The sequence below is a fragment of the Convolutriloba macropyga genome, chromosome 1 (genome assembly GCF_964194025.1).
Source record: "Convolutriloba macropyga chromosome 1, txConMacr16.3, whole genome shotgun sequence".
Lineage (NCBI taxonomy): Eukaryota > Metazoa > Xenacoelomorpha > Acoela > Convolutidae > Convolutriloba > Convolutriloba macropyga.
The window spans coordinates 27745557-27773007 of NC_134468.1; the positions used below are offsets into that span (position 1 = coordinate 27745557).

Consider the following 27451-nt stretch of genomic DNA (forward strand, 5'->3'; position numbering starts at 1 on the left):
GGACCACGATGTTGGTAATTCATAAGTCATAAACAAGACATTACAACAAGTCGTTGACTATGAAAATAACAACAAATACAGGCAAAATCAAAAAATATTCAGTAAAGGGCGAGAAGAAAGTGTCGGGGCCATTTAAACCATAAGTTTTTCTCTGAAAACTTTATATATGATCCATTCAGCGTGTTCTCTAAGCCAAGGGGAACTATCAATATTCAGGTAATGTGATAAGATTTCAAAAGGAACCAAAATTACGAAAAATAATTTGAAAAATAAAAAAATATATGAAAATTCGTGCATCGAAGTAATAAAACCTAGAATTAGAAGATAAAACCGCTAACTAGATAAATTTTGGTTGACGTTGAAAGGAAAAGGGTCCTGACATTACTAAGACTGACTTAGAGTTCACGAAGATAAGTTTACGATAGGTTAATATTCAAAAAAATTTTTGAAATTTTTTTTTTAAGTTTTGACAGACATTAAATTCAATAGCTTTCAACGGATGTCAATAAATACGCTCACTTATGCCCCGATGGGAGGACAAGGATGTTTGTCAAGCTTAGGTTTTTAATAAGAGATCTAAATAAGTCTTATGACTATGAAAACAACAATAAGTATAGGCAAAAACCAAAAACTTAGTTGAAAAGTGAGATAAAGTGTCGAAGTCATTTAAATCATACGTCTTTCTCTGTAAAACTTTATCTATGATCCATTTAACGTCTCCTCTAAGCGAATGGGAGCTATCAATATAAAAATAATAAGTTCAGATTTCAAAAGGAACCAATAATACGAAAATATCCAAAAATTTTGAATTTTTTTTTGAAATCTTGTGGCATTGAAGTCAAATGACCAATAGTTAGAAGACAACAACGCTAACCAGATTGATTTTGGTTGAAGTAGGAAGGAAGGGGGTCCTGTAATTAATGAGACTGACTTATAGTTCACGAAAATAAGTTTATGATTGGTTAATGTTTAAAAAAGTTTCCGAAAATATATTTTCAAAGTCTTAACAGCCATTAGATGTCCATTTGAAGGACTAGATAGGTTCAGTTAATGCTCATTACGAAACTTATTGCACTTATAGTCAGCGAGTCTATGCCATGGGACTCCGAAAATTTTGTGAAACCCAAAATAAAAGAAGATCAAATTTCAATTTAAGTTACAAAAACTCAGAGTCGAAGCAAAAAAAACATGAACGATTCCTTGAAAGCGAATTTTTCGTTCATTGGGCTTCCTTTGAGTGTAACTGAGGTTTGTCATTAACGGAACATCGATATGAAAAGTGACTAACCTCTAGGTGACTTAAAAAATACAAGAAAAAATATGAAAAAGAGCTCTCAATTAGAATTCGAATTTTTTTCATAGTAAACTTTCATATGAGACCAGAACTAGTCTTCTTATCGCCTTTCGTCTATTTGGAACACAAAATTGATTAGTTTTGTGACGTGAAATGTAATTTTGACTGACTATTTTTATAGAAAATGTCTTACTTTGAACGAAATTTCCTCTAAAATGGAACAAAATCATGCCAAATATCGCGTGTTCACACAAAACTTTAATCCTCGATAACTCCTCGAAAAAACGAAATTAAAAAAAAATCTTTTTAATTTCGAATTCTACGCTGGACGAGCTTTTTAATGATACCACTAACATTTCAACATTTCTCTACGATGAATATATCGATCGGCCAAAATTGACTGAACAAAAAAAAACCCATTTGAGTATATAGTTCCTCACCCACAAGTGTGTCGGAACAATAAACATGCATCCAAGGACTCATTTATGTTAAACGCAAAACTAATAGTTTTGGGAGCTGCATTTCATTAAAAAATTTTGCAAATAACCAACGACCTGATATCTAAAAAATAAACTTAAAACTCTTGGATGCTGAGTCAAGAAATTTAGAAAAGTAATTTTTATCTGTTATAAACAGCAAATATTGGCAAAACTGCTTTTAAAAATTTCAGACAAAAATGTCGCACGCTTCTCAGAAATGTTTTTGGGACATATTAGGTAGGACATTTGTTGTTCTCTAGGCATTTTGTTAAGAAAGATGCAAGTGATGAAAATTGTTTTTCGTAGCGCCAAAAGATCATGGCTAAACATCATTGATCTCTAACATTTTATTTTAAAATTGTGTTTTGGAAATTACAGACAACAAGGAGGCTCGTTAACGTGCGTTCGCACATGATGTTCCGACCCGAGCTCATCTACATTTTTGACTTAATTGTCAACCAAATAAGAGACAACAAAAATAGATGTTTGAGTCTAAAAACTTGTTTCAAAACCTAACTGCTAATTGAATTACACAATGCCATGCCTCATTACAACACGCAAGAGATCTGCCATTAAAAAGACTACGAAAACAAAACAAACAACAAAATAAACAAAAACAAAAATTTCAAGGCAAGAACTCTGTCTAAGTTTAAAAACACCTAGTAACAACGTCAAAATGCAATCAGATAAAATCTTAACTACAAACTAACTTTTCCTATTTATACAACAGATGGAAACTTTCCTTAATGAGACTAAGTAACAAGTCCACAAAGAGAAGAAATAATGAGGCGAACTTCAAAAATCAATCAACATATTGTAAACCAAATAATTTTAAAAGTCTTAAAAATCACTAGCTTATAACAAAATAATTTTTTCAATGAGACCTGTCGTTGGTTAGAAAAACCACGGGAATGGACTAAAGATACAGAAAAACTCAAAAAATTACAATTTGCAAAAACATAAATTATTGGAGCCATTAAAATCAGTAGCTATTATCTGAATAATATGCATTTTTATTTCAGTTTTTATTTATATTAATTCAGCTAAAATTATATTGAAGAAATAAATGAGCCCATTTGGGCCACATTTGAAATTCATTGGGATCTGTTACTACCCGAATGTCCTAAAAGAAGAGAAAAAACACAAATATACCACTTATAAAACTTTTTTGAAAACGCATATTGTCCAACAAACGAAACATCAGTTACGACATAATATCAGTAGACATGTTAATTTATGAAATACAAGGAAATGGATGGGAGTTCTCAATGATGCGAATAAGTTACAAGTTGACGAAAAGGACAACAAAAACTGAAAATTTGAAAATTTTGTGAAATTGTATAATATTATAAACGTTATTACTATTCCTTATTTATTGACTGCTTCGGGTAACATCATTAATCCAGCACTTGATTACAAGCGTATGGGACCGGTGAGCATTTTACGGCTACAAGGAAGAAAAACAGGCAAAAACGGCTAATTCAAAAAATATTGAGCTAGAAAGGTGTCGAGAGAAAAGCCTTTAAAAATGAAATTTTCAGTAAAAACTTTTCTATTTTCAATTAATTTTTTTAACAGCAACGCAATGGTATTCTTCTTTTTCAACAATATGACATGATGAAGCCCGTTGTATCAACGCTACTCAATTGAATAGATTTCAACGGAAGCCAATAAATACGGTAAATTATGCCTGGGTGGGACCACGATGTTGGTAATTCATAAGTCATCAATAAGACATTACAACAAGTCGTTGACTATGAAAATAACAACAAATACAGGCAAAATAAAAAAAAATTCAGTAAAGGGCGAGAAGAAAGTGTCGGGGCCATTTAAACCATAAGTTTTTCTCTGAAAACTTTATATATGATCCATTCAGCGTGTTCTCTAAGCCAAGGGGAACTATCAATATTCAGGTAATGTGATAAGATTTCAAAAGGAACCAAAATTACGAAAAATAATTTGATAAAATAAAAAAATATATGAAAATTCGTGCATCGAAGTAATAAAACCTAGAATTAGAAGATAAAACCGCTAACTAGATAAATTTTGGTTGACGTTGAAAGGAAAAGGGTCCTGACATTACTAAGACTGACTTAGAGTTCACGAAAATAAGTTTACGATAGGTTAATATTCAAAAAAATTTTTGAAATTTTTTTTTTAAGTTTTGACAGACATTAAATTCAATAGCTTTCAACGGATGTCAATAAATACGCTCACTTATGCCTCGATGGGAGGAGAAGGATGTTTGTCAAGCTTAGGTTTTTAATAAGAGATCTAAATAAGTCTTATGACTATGAAAACAACAATAAGTATAGGCAAAAACCAAAAATTTAGTAGAAAAGTGAGATAAAGTGTCGAAGTCATTTAAATCATACGTCTTTCTCTGTAAAACTTCATCTATGATCCATTTAACGTCTCCTCTAAGCGAATGGGAGCTATCAATATAAAAATAATAAGTTCAGTTTTCAAAAGGAACCAATAATACGAAAATATCCAAAACAAACAACAAAATAAACAAAAACAAAAATTTCAAGGCAAGAACTCTGTCTAAGTTTAAAAACACCTAGTAACAACGTCAAAATGCAATCAGATAAAATCTTAACTACAAACTAACTTTTCCTATTTATACAACAGATGGAAACTTTCCTTAATGAGACTAAGTAACAAGTCCACAAAGAGAAGAAATAATGAGGCGAACTTCAAAAATCAATCAACATATTGTAAACCAAATAATTTTAAAAGTCTTAAAAATCACTAGCTTATAACAAAATAATTTTTTCAATGAGACCTGTCGTTGGTTAGAAAAACCACGGGAATGGTCTAAAGATACAGAAAAACTAAAAAAATTACAATTTGCAAAAACATAAATTATTGGAGCCATTAAAATCAGTAGCTATTATCTGAATAATATGCATTTTTATTTCAGTTTTTATTTATATTAATTCAGCTAAAATTATATTGAAGAAATAAATGAGCCCATTTGGGCCACATTTGAAATTCATTGGGATCTGTTACTACCCGAATGTCCTAAAAGAAGAGAAAAAACACAAATATACCACTTATAAAACTTTTTTGAAAACGCATATTGTCCAACAAACGAAACATCAGTTACGACATAATATCAGTAGACATGTTAATTTTTGAAATACAAGGAAATGGATGGGAGTTCTCAATGATGCGAATAAGTTACAAGTTGACGAAAAGGACAACAAAAACTGAAAATTTGAAAATTTTGTGAAATTGTATAATATTATAAACGTTATTACTATTCGTTATTTATTGACTGCTTCGGGTAACATCATTAATCCAGCACTTGATTACAAGCGTATGGGACCGGTGAGCATTTTACGGCTACAAGGAAGAAAAACAGGCAAAAACGGCTAATTCAAAAAATATTGAGCTAGAAAGGTGTCGAGAGAAAAGCCTTTAAAAATGAAATTTTCAGTAAAAACTTTTCTATTTTCAATTAATTTTTTAACAGCAACGCAATGGTATTCTTCTTTTTCAACAATATGACATGATGAAGCCCGTTGTATCAACGCTACTCAATTCAATAGATTTCAACGGAAGCCAATAAATACGGTAAATTATGCCTGGGTGGGACCACGATGTTGGTAATTCATAAGTCATCAATAAGACATTACAACAAGTCGTTGACTATGAAAATAACAACAAATACAGGCAAAATAAAAAAAATTCAGTAAAGGGCGAGAAGAAAGTGTCGGGGCCATTTAAACCATAAGTTTTTCTCTGAAAACTTTATATATGATCCATTCAGCGTGTTCTCTAAGCCAAGGGGAACTATCAATATTCAGGTAATGTGATAAGATTTCAAAAGGAACCAAAATTACGAAAAATAATTTGATAGAATAAAAAAATATATGAAAATTCGTGCATCGAAGTAATAAAACCTAGAATTAGAAGATAAAACCGCTAACTAGATAAATTTTGGTTGACGTTGAAAGGAAAAGGGTCCTGAAATTACTAAGACTGACTTAGAGTTCACGAAAATAAGTTTACGATAGGTTAATATTCAAAAAAATTTTTGAAAATTTTTTTTTAAGTTTTGACAGACATTAAATTCAATAGCTTTCAACGGATGTCAATAAATACGCTCACTTATGCCTCGATGGGAGGAGAAGGATGTTTGTCAAGCTTAGGTTTTTAATAAGAGATCTAAATAAGTCTTATGACTATGAAAACAACAATAAGTATAGGCAAAAACCAAAAATTTAGTAGAAAAGTGAGATAAAGTGTCGAAGTCATTTAAATCATACGTCTTTCTCTGTAAAACTTTATCTATGATCCATTTAACGTCTCCTCTAAGCGAATGGGAGCTATCAATATAAAAATAATAAGTTCAGTTTTCAAAAGGAACCAATAATACGAAAATATCCAAAAATTTTCAATTTTTTTTTGAAATCTTGTGGCATTGAAGTCAAATGACCAATAGTTAGAAGACAACAACGCTAACCAGATTGATTTTGGTTGAAGTAGGAAGGAAGGGGGTCCTGTAATTAATGAGACTGACTTATAGTTCACGAAAATAAGTTTATGATTGGTTAATGTTTAAAGAAGTTTCCGAAAATATATTTTCAAAGTCTTAACAGCCATTAGATGTCCATTTGAAGGACTAGATAGGTTCAGTTAATGCTCATTACGAAACTTATTGCACTTATAGTCAGCGAGTCTATGCCATGGGACTCCGAAAATTTTGTGAAACCCAAAATAAAAGAAGATCAAATTTCAATTAAAGTTACAAAAACTCAGAGTCGAAGCAAAAAAAACATGAACGATTCCTTGAAAGCGAATTTTTCGTTCATTGGGCTTCCTTTGAGTGTAACTGAGGTTTGTCATTAACGGAACATCGATATGAAAAGTGACTAACCTCTAGGTGACTTAAAAAATACATGAAAAAATATGAAAAAGAGCTCTCAATTAGAATTCGAATTTTTTTCATAGTAAACTTTCTGAGACCAGAACTAGTCTTCTTATCGCCTTTCGTCTATTTGGAACACAAAATTGATTAGTTTTGTGACGTGAAATGTAATTTTGACTTACTATTTTTAGAGAAAATGTCTTACTTTGAACGAAATTTCCTCTAAAAGTGAACAAAATCATGCCAAATATCGCGTGTTCACACAAAACTTTAATCCTCGATAACTCCTCGAAAAAACGAAATTAAAAAAAAATCTTTTTAATTTCGAATTCTACGCTGGACGAGCTTTTTAATGATACCACTAACATTTCAACATTTCTCTACGATGAATATATCGATCGGCCAAAATTGACTGAACAAAAAAAAACCCATTTGAGTATATAGTTCCTCACCCACAAGTGTGTCGGAACAATAAACATGCATCCAAGGACTCATTTATGTTAAACGCAAAACTAATAGTTTTGGGAGCTGCATTTCATTAAAAAATTTTGCAAATAACCAACGACCTGATATCTAAAAAATAAACTTAAAACTCTTGGATGCTGAGTCAAGAAATTTAGAAAAGTAATTTTTATCTGTTATATTTAACTGTGTGTTTTTCATTGAGCTAATTTTAGGATAATCGAAGTCAATGTTTGAATGCATATTGTTGCTAATCAACATGATCATTGCAAGGAACCTTCAGCCAATTGCATCAGATATTGCAACACAATTGTCCTTGCCGACACGATCTGCAATCAACCGGTTCCTCGATAGCAATCAATAGGCAAAACGTAGTAGAAATTAAAACGAGCCGCCCATAATATACAGACATTTTGATTTTATTTGTAGCTGTTTCATCCATCTTTTCTACTGACTAGCCCAATTGGCTTCCGTGATTTGAACTAGTTGTTCCTATTTTTCCTACTTTTGTTCTCTCATTTTGACATTTTAAATTAATTTTTATTGATTTCTGGGAAAGTTTTTTCTTCGACGGGAGTTGAACTACCGCGTATGCTGATCAGACTGAGTGAACAAGCCACTCGACCAACTCTGTTTGACGGGCAGCTTTATTTTAAAAAATGTATTGCCATCATTTTAAAACTGAAATGACCGAAAAGCCGCTTGGACAAAAAAGATACTTTGACCCAAAAGCCGACTTTTAGGGCATTGAACTTTTTGGTGCTATTTAAGCTCTTGTTTCCCACAGTTCTGTACTTCAAAACATCGTTCCCAACACCTGTATGGGAGTAGGTATTGATTTCTAATTTGCAGTACTGTCAATAACTTTTTTTATTTTGTGAACCGGCCATATTTGAATTATGAATTGATCTCTATAAAAATTACAACTTCTGTCGAGTAAAACACAGAGGCAATGTTTTTCTGTAAATATTCATTTAATTCTAATACATTTTTCTTAAGAATGGGTACATTTCTGTTTATATTGTAGGTATTGACTGTGTGGGCCTATCCCAAGACCCTTGGAGATATCTCTGACGTCATAGTGTGTTGCATCAAGGACAACCCAGAACCCCTACTGCTCAAGGTGTCATGCAACGGGTGCAAGCCACAGCTGGAAATTCCCAAAGTGGATGGCAAAGTAGCATTCCAATTTGACAAAGTCCTCCTGCATAGGTTAGTGACTGAAATTGAGCTGATATTCGGTCTCTTTAAATACACTAAATCATGTACAGATAATTTTCCCTGCAGTGCGCAGGTAAGGTGGTGTGATGATAAGAATTACCTGCGGAATTTTTTTCAAAATTGCTTACCTGCAGAATTACAGTAATGTTCTGTTGACGTGCAGGTACTGTGCAGGAAAGCCAAGATACATGTACAGTCCAATCAATATACCTGCACGTTTTTGAGAGTGTGATCAACCCATTTGTATGCACTTCATTTTTCATGCTTTTCGGAAATTTCACCTGATTTTATTTTGTGTTTCAATAACTTTTGGAAAGGTACTAGATATGCTGAACGCTGTTTTCGAAGTCATAAGTTTCTACAAGCCAAGACTGTAAAACGAAATCTAGCTCTTTGTTTCAATTCAAAACTTGGCGTTTGAATATCTTCCGCGTTGTTTCCTTATATCCCCTGACTACGGATTGTCACAAAAGGCAATCTGTCTCTGATACAAAACCTTCTGGAAAACGTTTTTTTAACATTTTAGGAAAGATACAAAGACGATTCCGTTCCGCAACCCGACCAAATTGCCAGCCGCCTGGAAGATTATCGGCATGGATAGTCTTCGTGATGATGTCACTCTCTCGGCTGAACAGGGCATAGTGCCCCCTTTGAGTGAGAGCATGGTAACTGCAGTCTTCAAGGCCACAAAGGCAGGCCCGCTGCCGAAGAAGACTGTGAAAATGGAGGTAAGGTCGCAAAAATATTGCTTCCATTTACTTTGTTTAATAGTTCCAGTATATGAAAGTTTTTAATAGTTTTTTATTCAAATCATAAGCATGAGGTCTTTTCCATTAACATTGATTATCATAAAGATCGAGACAGATTATTTCAAATGCTTTCAAATTCCCTCGAAAGAATGGTACTTTAGTAATTATATACTTATCTGTTTTTTCCCAAAATGTTTCTTGGAACCCCAAAATTTGCTTAGCTCTTTTTTTCACCGTTATAGTTAATTGTGGACCATCAAATTTCTGAGCTATTTAAAATAAATAGGGACTGTTTTTCCGGTTTAGCAAACCTCGAGAAATTGCCGGAAAAATTCAGTACAAGAACTTACACCTAATTTTTTAAGTCTTTTTCAAAATCAATTTGGCCTCCTGCAAGTTTTAACCCCCAGAAATTCATGAAAAACGCAATACAAGAATTTACTCCAAAAAGTGTGCTAATGTAATTTTATTATTCAATAAATTCATTGATTTGATAGATAAAAATTCCAGTAAGCTCCTTCATTTTCTCTTTCGACCCATGTGTTTTTTGACAATAGCTGTTTTTAGGTTTCCCATAATTTTTATCCTCTACTGTAACCGAACGCTATGCTTTTTTTTAACCGAACGCTATGCTGCAATACCCAGAACCGATATTTTTGATCCCTAAATGTTTTATTTACAATATGAGCTGTACTTATCAATTCTAGGGGCGCCACAACTGATTATCATGTCCTTTTGCTCCTATGTTTTTTTAGATTTGAGGTCAAACCTGACTCCTGTATAATAGCCGCGAAGCGATAGCTGAGGCTATTCCTGCCCTCCTCTCGGTTTTTTTCTACAATTCAAAGAATTTGAATTGTATTGATGCGCTGTCTTTTTTTAAGATCTGTTCACGCTTTTTTCGGCTTTTTCACGTCAGTGAAAAGTCAAATTAGAGTGGTGATTTTGGTCACACTGAAATAGTAAACGAAGCCAAAAATCGAGTAGGTTTGAGGCGTTACTTTTTTTAAAATACTTTTAAAGTGGAGTGAGAAATTGGTGTTTTTTTGAGATGGTTTGGCGGTTTTTGAGATGGTTTTTTTGAGATGGTTTTATTTGGCGGTTTTTGAGATGGTTTTTTTCAGGTGCTCCAATTTGATTTCTGTTTTCTGAGGTTCCTCTACTTCAGTGCTTTTCAGTCGGTAATTGTGTGCTAATTCTGCCTATTTGCCTTTGCTTGAATTCATTAAGGGGCAGCTAAAAATTTTTGACTTCGCCACTATTTGTTGTCATAAAATTTTAGCGAATTTTAGTTTTTGCCCTTTTTTAGAATTATCTGTTGTTGTACCACTTAGTACCATCAAAGAAAATTCTGATTGGTTGCTAATTATGCATAAAAGAGCTTAATTAAGGTCTCGAGTTAATAGCTAGTGCTTTTCATGACTTTGATACTACTTTTTCTCAAAAATTTTAAAATTTTTGAGTGAATTTTTTAGTTCTGCAAGTATTAATTGTACTTTTTGATGGCTTATCATTTAATCTCATTAAGGACAGGTCTCTTAGGCTGTTAATTTTAGCGATTTAACCGTTTTTTTAAAGCTAGTGCTTTCTATGACTTTGTCAATAATTGTTTTCAATAATAATTATCGAATTTTTTCTTTTCGAGTTTATCGAGTTTATCTTTTCAACTTTGTCGCCTTAAGTTAGTCTCATTATCGACAAGTTTCATTGGTAGCTTAAAAGGTTTCTATTAAAGCAAGTCATTTCAAATCACAGCTATTGCTTTTTGTGACTTATACGCTTGTTCGTTTTAAAAATAGTGATTTTTCTTAGTTTTGCAAGTATTTGTTGTACTTATTGCTTTCTTATCACTTAATTTCATTGATTACGGGTCTCTATGTTTTGATTTTGGCTTCAAGAGACACAAAATGTCATTAATGTATGGTTAGGGCTCATAGAAAGTAATCATTTCAAGGAAAAGGACTAAGAGTAAATTTTGATCTATGCCCTTATAGTTGGAGCCGATACACAATCTATCCTTTCTTTCATTTAAAGAACCCTACTAAGGGCTTCTAAATTCCTGTTAAATTTGCTTTACCCCAAATATAAAGAATCAAGTTTTCGACATTTTGTCTTTTTTTAAAAAAAAGGATTGTAGATAGTAATATTCAAAAATTCAAAGACCGTCAGTCTTTGAAATTTATCTGCACCCATGTTAAATCTGCATTATTATGACAGACATCTCATACTATGGAGCTTTCCGAATGTCACTATGAAAAGCATAGAAAACAGTTGTCTTTTAAAAAACGCAAGTGCTGATTCTTGTTTTGTAATTTAATTGTTTATTTGATATATCGTTGCCTGACGTGAAATTGCATTCTGATGTAGATCACTTAGTTTTTTGCTCTAATTGCTCGAACTTTTTTCACAAACTTTTGCTCCTTTTGCTCGATCTTTTGCTCGAACTTTTTTAGCTCGTTTTTTCACGATTGTTAGCAGCTGTCTCCGTGAATCATGTGTGCGGATTTTTACTTTTATAAAAATTTTATCTAAATATTTGACAACAACGAAAACTTCATAATTTATTGTTTTTGGTTACTGCTTACTTTATATTAAAGCTGTTTTTGTCAGGCGTATTTTGTATTAATTCCAAAACTTCGCTGTTGTGGTATTTTATAAATGCGCCTTAATCGTATATGTATCGCCATTAATAATGCTATATCATATATAAAAGAGGGGTTTGCGAAATTGCACGGTGCAATTACGGCAAAGATTTTAAGCCCGGAGAACTTTTTTTGTTTTGACACCTTTGGCCAATCCTTGATAGGCTTCTTTAAGTGAACAAAAGCATAGGTTTTGTTTCGGCTCCATCTAAGTGGCCTAAAAACACAATTTAACCTCAGTCCTGTTCCTCAAAATGGTTACTTTCTATGAACCCGAAGGATGGGTTGGTGTTTCCTGAAACAAAATAAAAACAGAATCGGTTTTTACCTTTTTTCTTAAAGAAGCAAAATTAGTCGTACTTTGATATAAATTTCTTAAATTTTTGTTCAGTTCTGAAAAAAAATGATGTTCAATTATGTTCGAATTCCACTTTTCCATGCATGCATCTTCGTGAAGGTTTAACTAATTTGTGTGTTATCGGGTGTGTACCATAGTTGATTACCAATTTTTTTGAACACTAATTAGATTTAAATTTTTTCAGGTAACTGATGTGGACAAAATAATGGGAGTTGTCCAAACTGAGCAAGTTGTAGCAACCGGAGAAGCATACGATGTCCTGCTAGACATGAGTTTCCCTAAAGGTATGAAAAAGTTAAACTTGTGTTTTCGCTTACGAAGAACAACTCCTAGAAATTTCATGATGCGGGCAATTCTATGATGGAAATTTTTTGTTGATCCAAAAAATGAAATCTAAATTGTGAAAGTATTGCTGTCCTTTTGCTTAAAATGAAATATTTTAAATGTCAGATCGATTTATGAATCTCACTTTTTGTGCTCATGCTTCGATATTTATTTCAAATTTGGATGATTATTCAGGTCAACTTAAGGAATTCAAGATCATTCATGCCGTGTGTCCGAAAATCATTCATTTTATGTGACTCATTTTATGTACTATTTGTTATTATTTTAGAGTATGGTAAGAGATCAAGAGCGAGTAGATGTTTAGATGTTTAGCGACTCCTGTCGACTGAAACAGTGAACAACTGAAACTAACTTCATGTTTTAACAACACACTTGCAATCATCCAATTTTTGATAATTGTCATGTACCTTTCTCATTTTACTCATCAGTGGCATCGAGCATTCAGTGGCCGCGTGATCAAATTCTCATTTTTGAGATGACTTTTTGAGATTTTGAAACAAAGAAAAAACCAGTGAAGTCTGAAGATACTAAGTCGAAGAGCAGTTTCATTTGCGCAGAGATTTGAGCAGAATTTTACGACAATTTGGGTAGACAAAATTTGGGTTTAAGTCTGAAAATGTTTTCGATGCTTTTTAATCGGACTGTTAAAGGGTGATATGCGTTTTTCATTGTCAAACATTTAATATGTATATTGCTTTACCAAATATGTATTGTATTCAAAGACTTCAAGCTATCATTTTTAAAATTAGCAATGGATTTTCGACTTTTGCCCGCGGTTCTCAGTAACATTACACGTTAATTAGGTATAGTTAAGCGTGCAATTATTGACGTTCCGGAAGAATCTTTATATAATTAGTGATCCTAGTTACTTGAACGCCACATACATCTTAAATAATTTGAGTTTCTTAACTAAAAAAAAAGATTTATTTGAGTTTCTTAAATTCTTAAATTAAAGATATTTCGGGTTTTAACTAAAAATTTAGTTGTTTTTTGAGTTGATCAGAAGTTATTCTGTTAATGTTTTGGTGCATAGTTCTTATGGTTTGAATACGTTAATCAATTGCTTTCATTTTTACATATTGAATACTCATATTCTGAAACATCAATCATTTTATAAATCCGAATCTGCAAATTGAGCGTATTTATTTATATTGCAGTACTCTTTTTGAATTTGAATTATCTTGTGCCGTTGTCTCATATGGTCTTTTTTTGCGTTTTTTGCCCTTTTCGCCAAATTAGATAAAGAAAACAGATTTTGCAAAAATTCTAGATTTTCAAGAGCGTTTTTTCCTGTGCTGCAGTTGTGGATCATTTTTCACCTTTTTATCTAATTATTTGACCAGATTTTTCGCAATTAATTTATTACGTCAATTAGATAATTTTTGTTCCTTTTGTAGTTTTGCGAGCTTCGATTCATAGATATTTTTATAGATATTTCCGAAGATTTTAAAACTCTTTTACGAAATTAACACTTTGTGTTTGTTTTATAGAGCCCTGTGTATCTCATTTTGGCTTTTTGGCTTGGTTTTTTAGGTTGTTTGCAACCTTTTTTATTAGTATTGACTTTTCTTGCTGATAGGTGTTGATTTTGATGACAATAACACCAGCAATTTGAGAAAATGACATCTTATTTTGCAATTTTCTGTTACTTTCTTTCAAAAATGTCTAATTTTTCCAGTGTACTAGGTTTCCAGGAGTCCACGCTATTGTTTCCTCGTTTTATGAGTAACTTTTGATTTTCGGGTTATGAACACTAGAAGAATGTTAATGGTAGTGATTATTGTATATATTTTTGAATTTCTTTTCATGATTTTTAGTGTTGTTTAATTGTCGTTCAATATTCCTTAAGAAAGGCTGGGAAAGTTCAATGTTTTTTTTCTCTCAATAACGGTATTTGCGAGCCTGACATCATTTCTCACTCCCTTAGGCAATAGTGTTTTTAGATCATTTCCGCGATTAGGTTTTGTTTATGTATGACATGCCTCACTCAACAAAGTACTTCTGCTTTTTAAACCTTTAGTTGTAGGTCGCTGAAAGATTTCTGAAACAACAAGAAATATCTTTTTCTTATATCATTCTCTTTGTCAATAATCAATAATTTTTGCCAATTGATCTTTTATTTCTCATTGGATCTTTTAACTAAGTGTTGAATGAAAAACCCATTAAATTTTTTTTGTCTGTTGTTGGGATAACCATACCTTTAGTACGCCTAAAAAAAGGCATTGATAAATTTCTGTTATTGATTTATTCTGCTACTATTGAGCACTTTCAATATGTTTGATTTACTAGGTGAAATATGTATGCGCTATCAATTTGAAGTCTGTAAGAAGCGCTTAGTTGTTTTGAGCGTTATTTTCATACAATGTCAATTAACTGTTCTATTGGATGCATGTGTCAGCGATAATGCTTCTTTTGTGTGTTTTAATCTTTGCTAAAAAAAATAGAGTTGAGACAAAACAATTTATTCAAGAAAAATATGCCCGATAAAGCCGTTTGCAATTTTTTTTATTTATATAATAAAGGATGAATAATCAAGGTTTCCTGAGAGAAAATAAGAAAAAGTATGCCAAGTTTTACTGAAGAAGGCGTTGGTCTTTGTGCTCTTCTTATTCGCTCTCTATCTCTGATAGCATAGTGCCAACCTTAAAGAAAATTTAGTGAGGCCCCAGTTTCTTTCTCCACCAATACGAATTGTTATAGTCATTCTCGTGTCATCCTCATTTGTTTCTGTTATTTCCTTTCACGTTGTAAATAATGATTATTAATATATGTAAGCATATAACAATCATACCCCTATTATACATCCTTTGAATCAACAGCCTGGGAAGAAAAATTTGCGGCTATCTTTTTGTTTTTGTTGCGTCATTTTTCTTTGACCTGTTTCTTGTTCACCGTGACTAAAACTGTTTTTTCGTTACCCTGAGTGCATGTTGATAGCCGCCCTCAGCTTCTCAGTCGGCTAATATAGCATTCCTAGTTTTTTACTATTCAATGTGTTTGAATTGAATTAAGGCGCTCTCTTTTCAAGATCTCTTCACTCATTTTCATGCTTTTGAAGTCAAATTGAAGTGATTATTTTGGTCACGCCAAAACCGGAAGTAGAGCAAAAAAGCGAGCAGTTTTGTCGCGTCAAATTTGTCGCGTTTTTTTGTTTACATGCATCAATTTGACATCGATTTTAACTGTTTTTTTTTTTTGGATCTGATTGTTTTCTAAATGGTTTGCCTTATCCATTCATAGTTCATTCTATGTCTAGTTAATTGTTTAGTCAATGAAAAATCGTGGAATGGCAGGTCATGATTTGTCCTGCTATTTTTTACAATTCAAAGAATTTGAATTGTATTGGGGCGCTGTCTTTTTTTTAAGATCTGTTCACACATTTTCATGATTTTTGAAGTCAAATTGGAGTGGTGATATTGGTCACACCGAAACAGGAAATGGAGCGAAAAAGCGAGTGGTTTTGCGGCGTGAACCTTTTCGCTCTAATTTCAAAGTAGAGTGAGAAAACGGTATTTGAACAAAAATTCGGTTTCTCGGTGGTGGTTCTTTGTTCACATGGGGCAATTTCACTCTGATTTTTACTGTTTTTTTCGATTTTTTGGATCGGATTTTTTTCTAAATAGTTTTCTCAATCCATTCACAGCTCATTCTGGACCTAGTTTTCTGTTAGAATCAAAATTACATATCTCACCAGTGGTTTTTTGTTCTCCGTAGCAGCATTTTGACATTGATTTTCTGTTTTTTTTATCTGATTTTTTTAGAAATGGTTTTCCCAATTCACTCATTGCCCGTTCTAGGTCTAGTTGTTTGTTAAATCAATGAAAATTCCTTGAATTGTACGTCAGGACTTGTCCTGCTATGTTTTTTTACTTCGTTGGATAAAGATTTGTTTCGCTTCACCTCGTTTTAATGCCTTTTTGACATTTTGCATGAAATATTTTTGACTTCTTTATGCTAGTTTCATTCTTTGTTCATTCTGCGCAAAGTGTTTTGAACAGAAGTTGCTCACCAAAGCAATCTGAAGTGAACAGAATCAGTGTCGGAAAACGAAATCAAAATAGAACCGGATAAACCCATAAAGCCCAATTTTAGATGCCCGCTACTTGAATTTTTTCTTATAAATATTTGTTAGCATCTCTAGTGCGTTTTTGGTATCGATACTAGCTCCTGATCTTCTCATTTAGCAACAGGAGTATGCATAACTGCGAAATGCAATCGAAATAGTTCGCACTTTTAAAATGTTTTTGTTCAATAATCAATTTTTATCATCGTTTTTCTGTTCTTTCAATCCCAATCGGTGTTATGGGAATCAATGGCGGCTGTTTTCCGGCAATCTGCCGGGCATGTTTTCACTTTCTGTATTTGAACTGGGAACATATGAAAGGTAGAAAATTTCAAAAGCAAACTTCAGCAAATGTTAAGTTTCAGGCTCCCTATAATCGCTTCCTATAGTTTCCTTCTAGCACAGTCATGTACACGTGCTATTTAGCCGCATACTATCGTACATACTTGCGGAAGATTGCTAAAGATAAAAAGTGGCATCATCCAAGTTATGAATCGGAGCTGATATCATACGTACAATTAGACTTGCTTGGTACGGACATTGATGGATAGGTACTGGGTGGTTGCTACATTAGAAAACAGTAGGTTGTTGTATTTTAATGGTGTATTATTAGCAGATAAGATTCATTTTTGGTAATTGTGTAACACACTTAGCTGAGTAAACGGACAGATTTGCGAGCTTACTTGTATCATCTGTGGTTTTTAACAAAATAAATTTGTTGAACAACATTGCAGCTTTGCATATTCATGTGCACTCCTATTCATGTTTTATCATCACATAGAGATTAGGGTTCCAGACGGAAAGTCAATCTCTTCTCACAACAAAAAAATGATTAATTCAAAATGGCGTTGTAGGTCCCGAAGGTGGTCTTGACTTCGGCTCTTGCCGCGTGGGTGATGAGAACATCAGACAGACGCTGTCGCTGAAAAACAAAGGCAAATATGAGATCCAGTACCAATTCATATTTGAACAGTGTGGCCTTCCAGATGACCCAACAAAGTTCTTCTCAATTACACCCAGTAGCGAGGGTTCTCTCTCGCCCAGTGACAGACCCACAAATGTCACATTGGCATTTTTCACGAAGAAAGAGTTCTCAATCAAAAATGTACCTATCATCAAGTGCAAGGTAATTAATAATAAATAAATCTTATCCTTGCTGCATTTTGTTATTGTTTCTTTCACATGGAAAGTATATATAACTCACACGTCATATTATTATGACCTTGAAAACTTGATCAACTGCACCCGGAGCATCGGCTGCTACATGAAGATTACACTCTCCTGGTTTTATCAGTATTACTGTTTGTGCTAAAACTCAGACCAGATTGTTTCTAATTTTCTAATGTTTTCAGATAGTGGAACCCTCACAAGGGGATACTGGCGAGGTGATAGCGATAATCCCAATAAAAGTGTCTGTTCGTGCCATCTTCAGCCGATTCAAAATTAGTCCCTCCCATGACCTCAACTTCGGACCCATTTGCAGTGGACAGAGGAAACAGAAGTTCTTCACCATTGAGAACCTGGGAGAATTCGACTTCAAATACAATATCACCAGAGCGGTGTCTAAGGAGGACCAACTTCTAAGTGACAAAAAGTAAGTTTAGTTTTGCAGTGGATTCAGGTAATGCAAACTAATATTAAACTGAATTAGTTTAATCTTACATCTGTTGGACAGGAAGTTGTCCGTTTATTATAACTCACCAATCGGTGCAATGCAACTCTAACACCAGTATCTCATTTGTATATTTTGTCAGACGCTTGCATGAACAACTACATGCGTGTATCGCATTTTCGGACTTTACAGCTGACGACTTAAAGTTGCAGTTACTTACTATGAGTGTAATCTATGAAAATTCGTTTAATAATCATTAACCGAATATCATTTAACCAAATAATCATTCTCAGTTGTTCACGGTTACTGTTGACGTTATGTGCAATTGCTGTGAGCAAAAATTGGAAACAAGTTTTGAAATAACTGGCCTGTTATCGATCTTTTAATTTATTTCAACCCATCTCCGAATTCTGATCAACCTCATAGGATGATAGCTCCTTTATTTTTTACAGGGGCAAGAGAGGGGCCAAAGTGGAGACAGCTAGGTCACGTGACGCCTCGGTGTCCAGTAAAGCAACTTTGAACCCGAAGGGTGGAAAGAAATCTGACGTCAACAAGTGAGCCGTTATCATTTCATTTGTTATTAATTGCTCTCAAACGAAGTTTGTAGCAGTTATATTAGTCCTGTTGGTCTTTTTTTATGCGTTTTTTCGTTTGACCGATTTTTCGTCTGACCGATTTGACTTTTCGTCCTTAAAAGCGAGATAAAATGGTAGCGCCCAGCGGGCTTTAAGTTTTATTAGAGGCCCTTAGCCGTGTTTATTAGTCCTGCGAGTGCTTAGTGTGGTGAAGCTACTGGGAAGGTCGTAGCTTAAGGTTTAAAAGGTCATTTTTATTAGTTTTTGAGCCCAAAATGTTTTTCGTGTTTTTTTCGTCATTTTTCATTTTTTTTTGTTGGACTGGTCTAAAATTGAGTCTGATAAAAGTTGATAAAGGGCTTTTGCGAGACATACGTATTTTTTATGACCATTTTTGGAGCTATATGTTTTGGTACTCCAAACAACTCTTTTACCGAAAACTATTTATACGTGTCTAAATTATGTGATAATTTATTGTAACATTATTCAGCCTCATAAATCATGATCTATCAAACTAGTTTAACCGAAATGATATTTAATAATGAAAGTAATGTAACATTTATAATCTCTGTGTAAAAATACCTACTTGAAAGTATCATTTGGGAATTATAACTTCTATTGATCAGTTATTGTTGAAAACTCGCCTGCGCATCCTGAAACACCTCAAGTCTCAAAAGTAGACTTATTAGAGCGACTATATTACCAGCTGAGTGTGAAGTATTTAAAAAGTATAAATTTAAAAATTATAGCAACTGAAATGTTACAGACTGGGAAGTAGTAATTTTTGCCTTAATTTTTTCTATTATCGCAAGGAAATCACTGAGCTTCAATCATAACTCCCGAGACAAACTCAAAAATGTTCAACTACTGTTAGATAGAAGTATTCTCCAGCACAGGTCAGATGTGGTTATTTGGCATGACGTGATTAGTAATTCAATCACACCTCACCACTCAAATAGCAACACTGCTTTGAGTAAAGAAGAATTATTTCATGCTCTGAAAAGATTTGATTGCAATGTAGTAGGTATTGTTTATTTGCAAAAAAAAGGAACTCCAGACATTTTTGACGAATTGTGTAACTTAAAAGTTGGGCGAGTTATTAACGGAAGGAGACATTTGCTACCGAAATTCAAACAGAAACAGAAATGGTATGAAAACCAGCTAGCTGAAGTCCATCCTCACGTTTCGATTGAACTTAATTTTATTAATATCATACTGCGAGAAAAAGCAAATTTGCACAAGTTGACCTTGAAAAATAGATCGAAAACGCAAGAGCAGACCAAGGAAAAACAAAGCGAAAAAGAACAAGAAAAAGAAAAAGAAGCCCAAAAAAACTTGCCAAGATTGATCGTGGAATTAAATTTATATTTTAGTTTAAATTAATATCTCTTTATTAATTGCTTTGTCTTATTGTTAACTAGCTCTTGGTCAAAGGCCAGTTGTATACTTGTAAGCTTACGGTACACGTTTTCTTTTCTTTCAGCTTGGGAGGATCTCTAGCCGTCTCTGAGTCCAGCGGGCTTGAGGCAGCCCGGGGAGCCACCTGAGTTGAAAGACTTTTTTTTCATAGGACTAAGCTTAATTAAAATCCAGAAGTCTCATTTTACCTTATTGTTGAAATCGAGCTTCAGCTTTGTTAAACTATAAATTATATAAAAAAAAACTAAGTAGTAACTTTGCAGCAGAATTCTAAACTCCAACCGATTTTTTTTTCTCAAAATAAAACCGTTTATTCCTCCTTTATCATGTCCGATTCCAATCCAGACAGCAGTCCGCTGAATGGTGTCAGTAACAATGCATCTGAAGAGCTACAAAAAGAGGTTCCACAATTGAAGTTTTTGGGACTCACACCATTGGCAAGCATTCAACAAGAAAGTAAACCCACTCCAAGTCAGAAGAGGCCGCTCTTGGCACTAAGTCCAGCAGGAGAAACAGAAGAGAAGCAAGAGCTACAAAATACAATCCAAGAAGGGATCAAAGAAGCAATCAACGATATTTTTCCTAGCCTCATAGACAAACTAAAAACTGACTTAAAGACGACAATTAACGAAATAGTTGAAGAGAAGTTTCAAAAATTCGTTGAAGAAAGTAAAAACAGTGTGGCGAAGAGTAATAGATGAAAGGATTGCCGAACTGGAAACAATGCTGACACAGACCAGCGAGAGAATGATAGCTTCCAAAATCTCAGAGATGACCACTGATATCCACCGTAAAACTGACGAAAAGCTTGCGAGGTTTATCACTGAAATTGGAACAACCACCAACTCGGAGGACACTGTGACAGATCTCAAGATGCTCTCTCAAACAGAGCTTCTAGAAACGTACAATCGTCGTGATAATGTTAAAGTTTTTGGACTTTCTGAAACAATCGATGAAAGTGGAAACACGGAGACTAATGCTCAAACAGCGCAAGCGTTCTTGGATGTAACAGCTGACCTAAATGTTAACGTTGATGCTACTGACATATCAATTGCTCATCGACTTTCTTCTCAATACAAGAACAGACCAATCATTGTAAAATTTACTAGACGCATCAAGAAAATCGAAGTTCTCAAAAACAAACGTGCCTTAGAAGAAAGCCCCTCTTTCTACAATGTTACAATACTTGAAGATGCAAGTAAACCCAGGCTTAATTTTCTCAAATTAATGAAAGGTGACGAACGGATCTCGTCATCGTTCATACGTGATGGGGTCATACACTACAGGTGGATGGACGGAAAGATGTACAGAATCAACAACTTATTTGAAGGTGGTTTGTTCCTCAAGTATTCTTTAATCAACATCCAACAGTGCTTCAAGCCACCTCAAAATCCAGATACAGAACGGACGAATCAGCCCTTTCGTGAAACGTAAAAAGAAAGAAGAGGTATTTAACGAAACTGAAATTAACACGCAAAGGAAAGATTTAATAATTTTTCATCTCAATGTAAGATCATGAAAAAAACGCCTACTAGATCTTGAATCTCTTATTTTTAGCTTAGATAAGCTGCCTCACATTATCTGCCTAACTGAAACCTGGTTGTGTGACGATGATGAAATAAAACAATATCTGTTACCGGGTTTTAGATCCCATATCCAGAAGAGTAGAACATCCAGGGGAGGTGGTGTAATGATTCAAACCACAAGTTCATGCAAAATTCTGAAAGAAAAATCAATAAACTTTGAAGAGTCTGTCTTTGCTGAAATAGAATTCTCTGGGGCAAAACTAAATCTTGCGGTGATTTATAACAAACCTAGGGAAAACAAAATGAAATTTGTTGATAATCTTAATACTTTTCTAGAAGCCAACCAATCCCCTTCATTTCCTTTAATCATATGTGGTGATTTTAACATTGATACATTACAAGAGAATGCTTTGTCAAAAAACTATCTGAATTGTATTTCTTCTAATGGTTATGAAATTTTTGCAAAATCAGCAACCAGGGAAACGGATACCAGTTCCACTTGTCTCGATCATTTCGTGTATCAAAATATTAATCTGTTAAACTGTGAAATTCTAAAAAATCAAACTTTTTCGGACCACGATCCAATTATTCTAACATGCGGACTTTGTTTGGAACCTGAAGGTAAAACTACGTTTCGAAACACAGCTTTTCTGAAAAATCTGAGCACTGTAAAAAACTACGTAGAAACTCTCCGGGTGGAAATATCGGAGTGTAGTGGAAAATTGCTGAGTGCTACAACTTGCTCAGAAGCTTTCAATGTTTTTAATGAAACTTTTCTTAAAGTCACTGATAGATTTGCCCCAATCTGCAATTTCCCACCCAAGAAAAATCTGCTGCCAAAATGGCTCAATAAATCTTTGCTTAAAATCAGGTCAAAACGGAACCAAGCACATAGAAAGTGGAAGAAAGACTGCCATAACCAAGCCAAGCTTCAAGAATTTAAAAAGTGGCGTTTGACTTTTGAAAAAGAATACAAAAAATCAAAAAAGCAGTACTATCAAAATCAAAATAAGTTTCAAGCTTGCCAAACAGACTCGAGGAGAACGTACAAACTTCTGAATGACATCAACGGAAAATCCAAAACGTTTAATGATCCCCCGCTTTTGAACACTTGTAGACAAAATTATAAGCTCCCATCATTTAAAAACAATGCAGATGTCTTTAATAAATTCTTTGCAAACGTTGGTGAAGGACTTAGCAATCATTTAACTGCCGCACATGATGTTGATATCCCAAATTGCGTTCACTCCATGTTCTTTTTCCCAACAACAAAGCGTGAAGTTGAATCCGTTTACCGAAGCTTACAAAATAAGTCGTCCTCGGGAGATGACCTAATATGTAACAGTATTGTAAAAGCCTCAATGCCAGCCACCTTAAATGTAATTACAAATTTGATTAACCGGTCATTCAACGAAGGCCTTTTTCCAGACAGCCTGAAAACAGCCAAGATCGTTCCTTTATTTAAAGATGGCTCAAAATTGGAGGAAAATAACTATCGCCCAATTTCACTACTCATAATTTGGAGCAAAATTTTTGAGAAAGTAGTTTTTAATAGAGTATATGGCTATTTCGAAAAACTAGGAATTCTCTCAAAGTATCAATTCGGTTTTCGAGACAAGCATAGCACGATTGATGCGCTCGTAGAACTTACCGAAAAAATTCGTCATTCTGGAAAAGAGAACGCTATTAATTCGTTCTTTTTGGACTTGAAGAAAGCTTTCGATACTATAAATCATAATCTACTGCTAAAAAAACTGGAAAGATATGGTATCAGGGGGAAATGCTTAATGTGGTTTGAATCGTATTTAACCAATAGGAGACAAGGAGTTTTTTTAAACAATGTGTCATCTGATTGGGAAATTTCAAACTGTGGGGTACCACAAGGTTCAATTCTGGGACCTCTACTCTTTCTAATATATATTAACGATCTCCCTCAAAATTGTAATCTTAATGTCCTGCAGTTTGCTGACGACACTAATATTACATCCATAGGAAACAGCCGTGCTGAAATTAGTCTCGAACTTGCGAAGATAAATAACTGGTTGAAATCAAATAAACTGGTACTTAACCTTGAAAAGACTATCTTAATGAAAATGCTGGTTGCTGGTTCCAAAATAGATTCAAGTGAATATCTGTTTGATGATCAAGTTGTCCAAACTCACTCTATGTGCAAGTATCTTGGTTTTAGAATTGATGCAAAGCTTTCCTTTATTAGCCATATTGAGCATGTAAAGAAAAAACTAAGCAAGCAATGTGGAATTGTATCTAAAATGAGACATTTTGTTCCTAGATTGCAACTTATAAGCTATTATTCGAGCAACGTGATTCCCATTATTCAATATGGCGTTCTTGTATATGACTGCTGCAGCTACTCTTCTTTACTACCATTGTTTATGTTGCAGAAAAAGGTGTTAAAGTTTATATCCTTTCGACGAAAATCAGACAGTTGCAGTGATTTGTTTCTTAAACATGGATTTCTCTCAGTCTACGAGCTACATATTTACGAGCTCCTTAAATTTGTTCTTAAATCGATTTGCAATTTTCATTCTGAGAATTATTGTAACGAAATGTTTCAATTTAGTAAAAAAAAGGAGGAATACGAGGCAATCCGAGCTAAGATTACTCAATATACCTTGCTGCAAGAGAAAACTTGAGAAAATTTCGATCAAATATCGTGCTGCTAAACTGTATAATAAGCTCAGGGAATTAAATCTGCTACCTGGAAACGTAGAAAAAAGTACGCGTGATGAATTAAAAAATATATACCATAAGTTAAAGGATTCCTACCTTATTAACAACCAAGAGCTAGTAAATTATATGATTGAAATGTAGTAAAATTGAAAATGTTATTGTTTCTGAGTTAAATATGGGGATTGCTGCAATAGAGAATCAGCAAGATTCCGTGCAAGTCCACTTGTGTCATGATAAATATATCCAATGGCTGCATATATTCAATCATGTCCAAGAAATAAATTCTTTTTTTTTATTATGTTGAACAGTGATGTTGTTTTCCAGTGGAGAAGTCTAGAAATTCTTAATAATTAAACAGTAAATTGAACTTATGTTAACCAATTGACCTAATGTTGTGGTTTCAGCCCAGCCCAGCCCAATGCAGGACAGTTTAAGCTGAGCATGGAGGCATTCAACCTGTCACCTGCATTCGGATTTGTGCTTACTGGAACTCAACAGGTGATCCAAGTTGAGGCATACGGAGATTCGATTGGACATTTCGAAGAGGTACATTTGTCATTTGTTAATGGTTATGCGGTTTCAAAAATCTAAATAACTGAACACAGAACGGAACACCGAATTTAATGCTTTTGCGTTCCCTGCTTCGATCAATGCGCGTGTTGACGATAGCTTTCATTGAAATAGAATTGTCTCTATGAAATAGAATTTATCGTCTTTATAACCCAAAAGACCAGATTGACAAATTGACTTTTAAGATTTTTATAACTGACGTTGACAGGAGCTGTTGCTGGACATAAGTGACCGAGTGATGACTCCGAAGACCAAGAATGGAATCCCGTTCAAACTTATCTCAGATGTGTGCAATCCAGTGATAGAGACGACAAACTACCCCTCCATCTTTGAAGAACATGTTCTGTGCAAGAACCTGAGGAACTACAAGTCCACTTCTCAGGTGCAAATCACAACCAATGATCCACTAATAGAAGATCACCAATTGAATCAGTCGATCATGAGTGTGATCAAATTTTCATGGATAAGAATTAGTTCAATTATCAATTGCTCAATTTCCTCGCTGACTTTTTGTTAAGTGCCTTTTATAAAAAATGGTATATGCTGCATTCAATATTGTTTTTGAATGATTCCTTGATTTTTGTAACAGTTTTGACTACGTGTTTGTGATTGATATCGCTTTTTCTAGTTTATGTGTTAGATCTATATAACTTATTAATAGGTATCGATACTTGGCTAACTTTTTAAATATTTTCCACTTCTGATTTAAAACAACAGGAACCGCTTTAAAATTTTTTCTATGCATTTCAGTATGCGTTCTGTGGAGTGTACGGTGAAGATGAGAATCGATTTGTCTTTTCCAATGTCATCGTGGGAGAGAAAGCCAAAGCCAGGTTCAAAATTGTCAACCCCTCAAAGGTTAGATGGTCTATTAGAATGTGACAACTCAATTTGCTGCTAGATTAGAAAACTTTTTAAAAAATTAACCATACTCAGTTAAATTTTATTTTTATAAAAAAAGAAGGGCTCTTAAAATTTTGGATTTAACTTTGTCTGTAATATTTTTGCATACTTCCATTTTTCTTGCTTTGAGGGAATATTCATTTATTCTGTTCATGAGATCATGAATCCAAGCTACTACCTCTGTGTCCAGAAGAGGTGAAGAAACAAGACCCTCTACTACTTCTGTTACGTTGAATTAGTAGAAAATATCTGTGGATAAGTCACAAAATCTCGTAAAGCAATACTGCGTTGTCTTTTCTGAGCCAAACTCTTCAATTGGTTACGCAATTTCAGGTTGCAGCAGATGTGACCTTTTCCATCAAGAGCTCAGTGCAGAGTAAATCGAATAAGCAAACAGCGGAGGTGTTCGAAGTGTCCCCCCACCAGGTGAACATAGCCTCACACAGCCATGTCTACGCTGTGGTCACATTCTCCCCTGCCACTATGCAGAACTACAGCACTGTGTTTGAGGCCATGGTGGACGGGGTGGCTCAGTTCACACCTCAAAACTACTTCTCATTCGACATCAGCGGAGAAGGTTAACTTAGCAACTGTTTCCCGTTGCCCATTTTTCCTTTTCAACCATTGAATACTTGCTTAACTACAGTTGAAGACACAACATTTTGATAGTTGTTTAATCTTTGCTCACTCGTATCCTCACCAATAGCTGTTGTTATTGTTGTGATTTGCAATACTTGTTTCTGTCAGGTTATGAGTGTTCTGGAACTGAATTTGTTTATTTTTTTCATCGATATAAGGTAAAGGTAAATTTTAATGGGTACTCCTCCCCCACATCATTTTGTTGCAGCGCCAATCGCAGAAATTTATTTTACTATACAAACCATTATTATTGCAAAACACGCTAGCTTTCCCGTAGAGGCTAATGAAAAGAAAGATTCTGTCGTCGGGGAGGAGAAACTAATCCGAAATTTTATTTTAAGATTTTTAAAATTCGAATAAGGCGGTCACGATAAAACGTAAACTGTACTCGTTTAATTAGTACCTTGTTCGATGTGTTTTTTTGTTTATTACAATTTAGCTGTTTATTTTTCAGCTACTCTCCCTCGCTTGACAGTTGGTAAACCAACTCTTCAGAACAGCAGAGGCCAGCCTCTTTTGCTCTTCAAAAAGCTTCTGGTTGGTCACGCTCAGAAATTGCCAATCGTGCTGAAAAACGAAGGGGAGCTTGTGTGCAGAGCTTATCTTGATATCGAGGACCAATCAGATATATTTGCTGTCGAAGCTGGCGATGACGTCACTCTTATTGCTCCAAATGAATCAATGGACGCGGAGACAAATTCTGAGGAGGAAAAAGAAATCTCTCACGCTTCTGGTCAACAGAATGCACCCGAGCCACTGCACAAGTTTATGTTTGAACTTCGGTATCAAGAGAGTGCCACGTTTTGGGTTACTTTTGTCCCGAAAGAGGAGAAAAGATATCACGAGGGGATAAAGGTGGTTGTGGACAAGAACAATTTCGAGGAACTGGGTAAGTTACGTGACTCTGTTATGGCTGAACTGATTCATGGCATAACGCTGTTTTTATGACGAAGTGATTTTAATGTTTTGCATTAAAATATCAATTTTTTGCAATTCTAACCCTTGTGGTACGTATTTTTTT

At 34.2% G+C, this 27451-nt stretch overlaps 1 protein-coding gene across 8 annotated transcripts in view; it reads left to right on the plus strand.

Annotated features, from left to right (window-relative positions):
- LOC142337496 (hydrocephalus-inducing protein-like) overlaps positions 1-27451 on the plus strand; it is a 389940-nt gene that overhangs the window by 315187 nt on the left and 47302 nt on the right. For all 8 annotated transcript variants that reach the window (XM_075386772.1, XM_075386789.1, XM_075386781.1 and 5 more), the window contains 11 exons: positions 8142-8326; positions 8862-9063; positions 12269-12368; positions 17347-17618; positions 17845-18086; positions 18557-18661; positions 24723-24864; positions 25097-25270; positions 25639-25746; positions 26125-26368; positions 26885-27319. In XM_075386772.1, the coding sequence (XP_075242887.1) occupies positions 8142-8326; positions 8862-9063; positions 12269-12368; positions 17347-17618; positions 17845-18086; positions 18557-18661; positions 24723-24864; positions 25097-25270; positions 25639-25746; positions 26125-26368; positions 26885-27319 (2209 nt within the window). The remainder of the gene's footprint in view (positions 1-8141; positions 8327-8861; positions 9064-12268; positions 12369-17346; positions 17619-17844; positions 18087-18556; positions 18662-24722; positions 24865-25096; positions 25271-25638; positions 25747-26124; positions 26369-26884; positions 27320-27451) is intronic.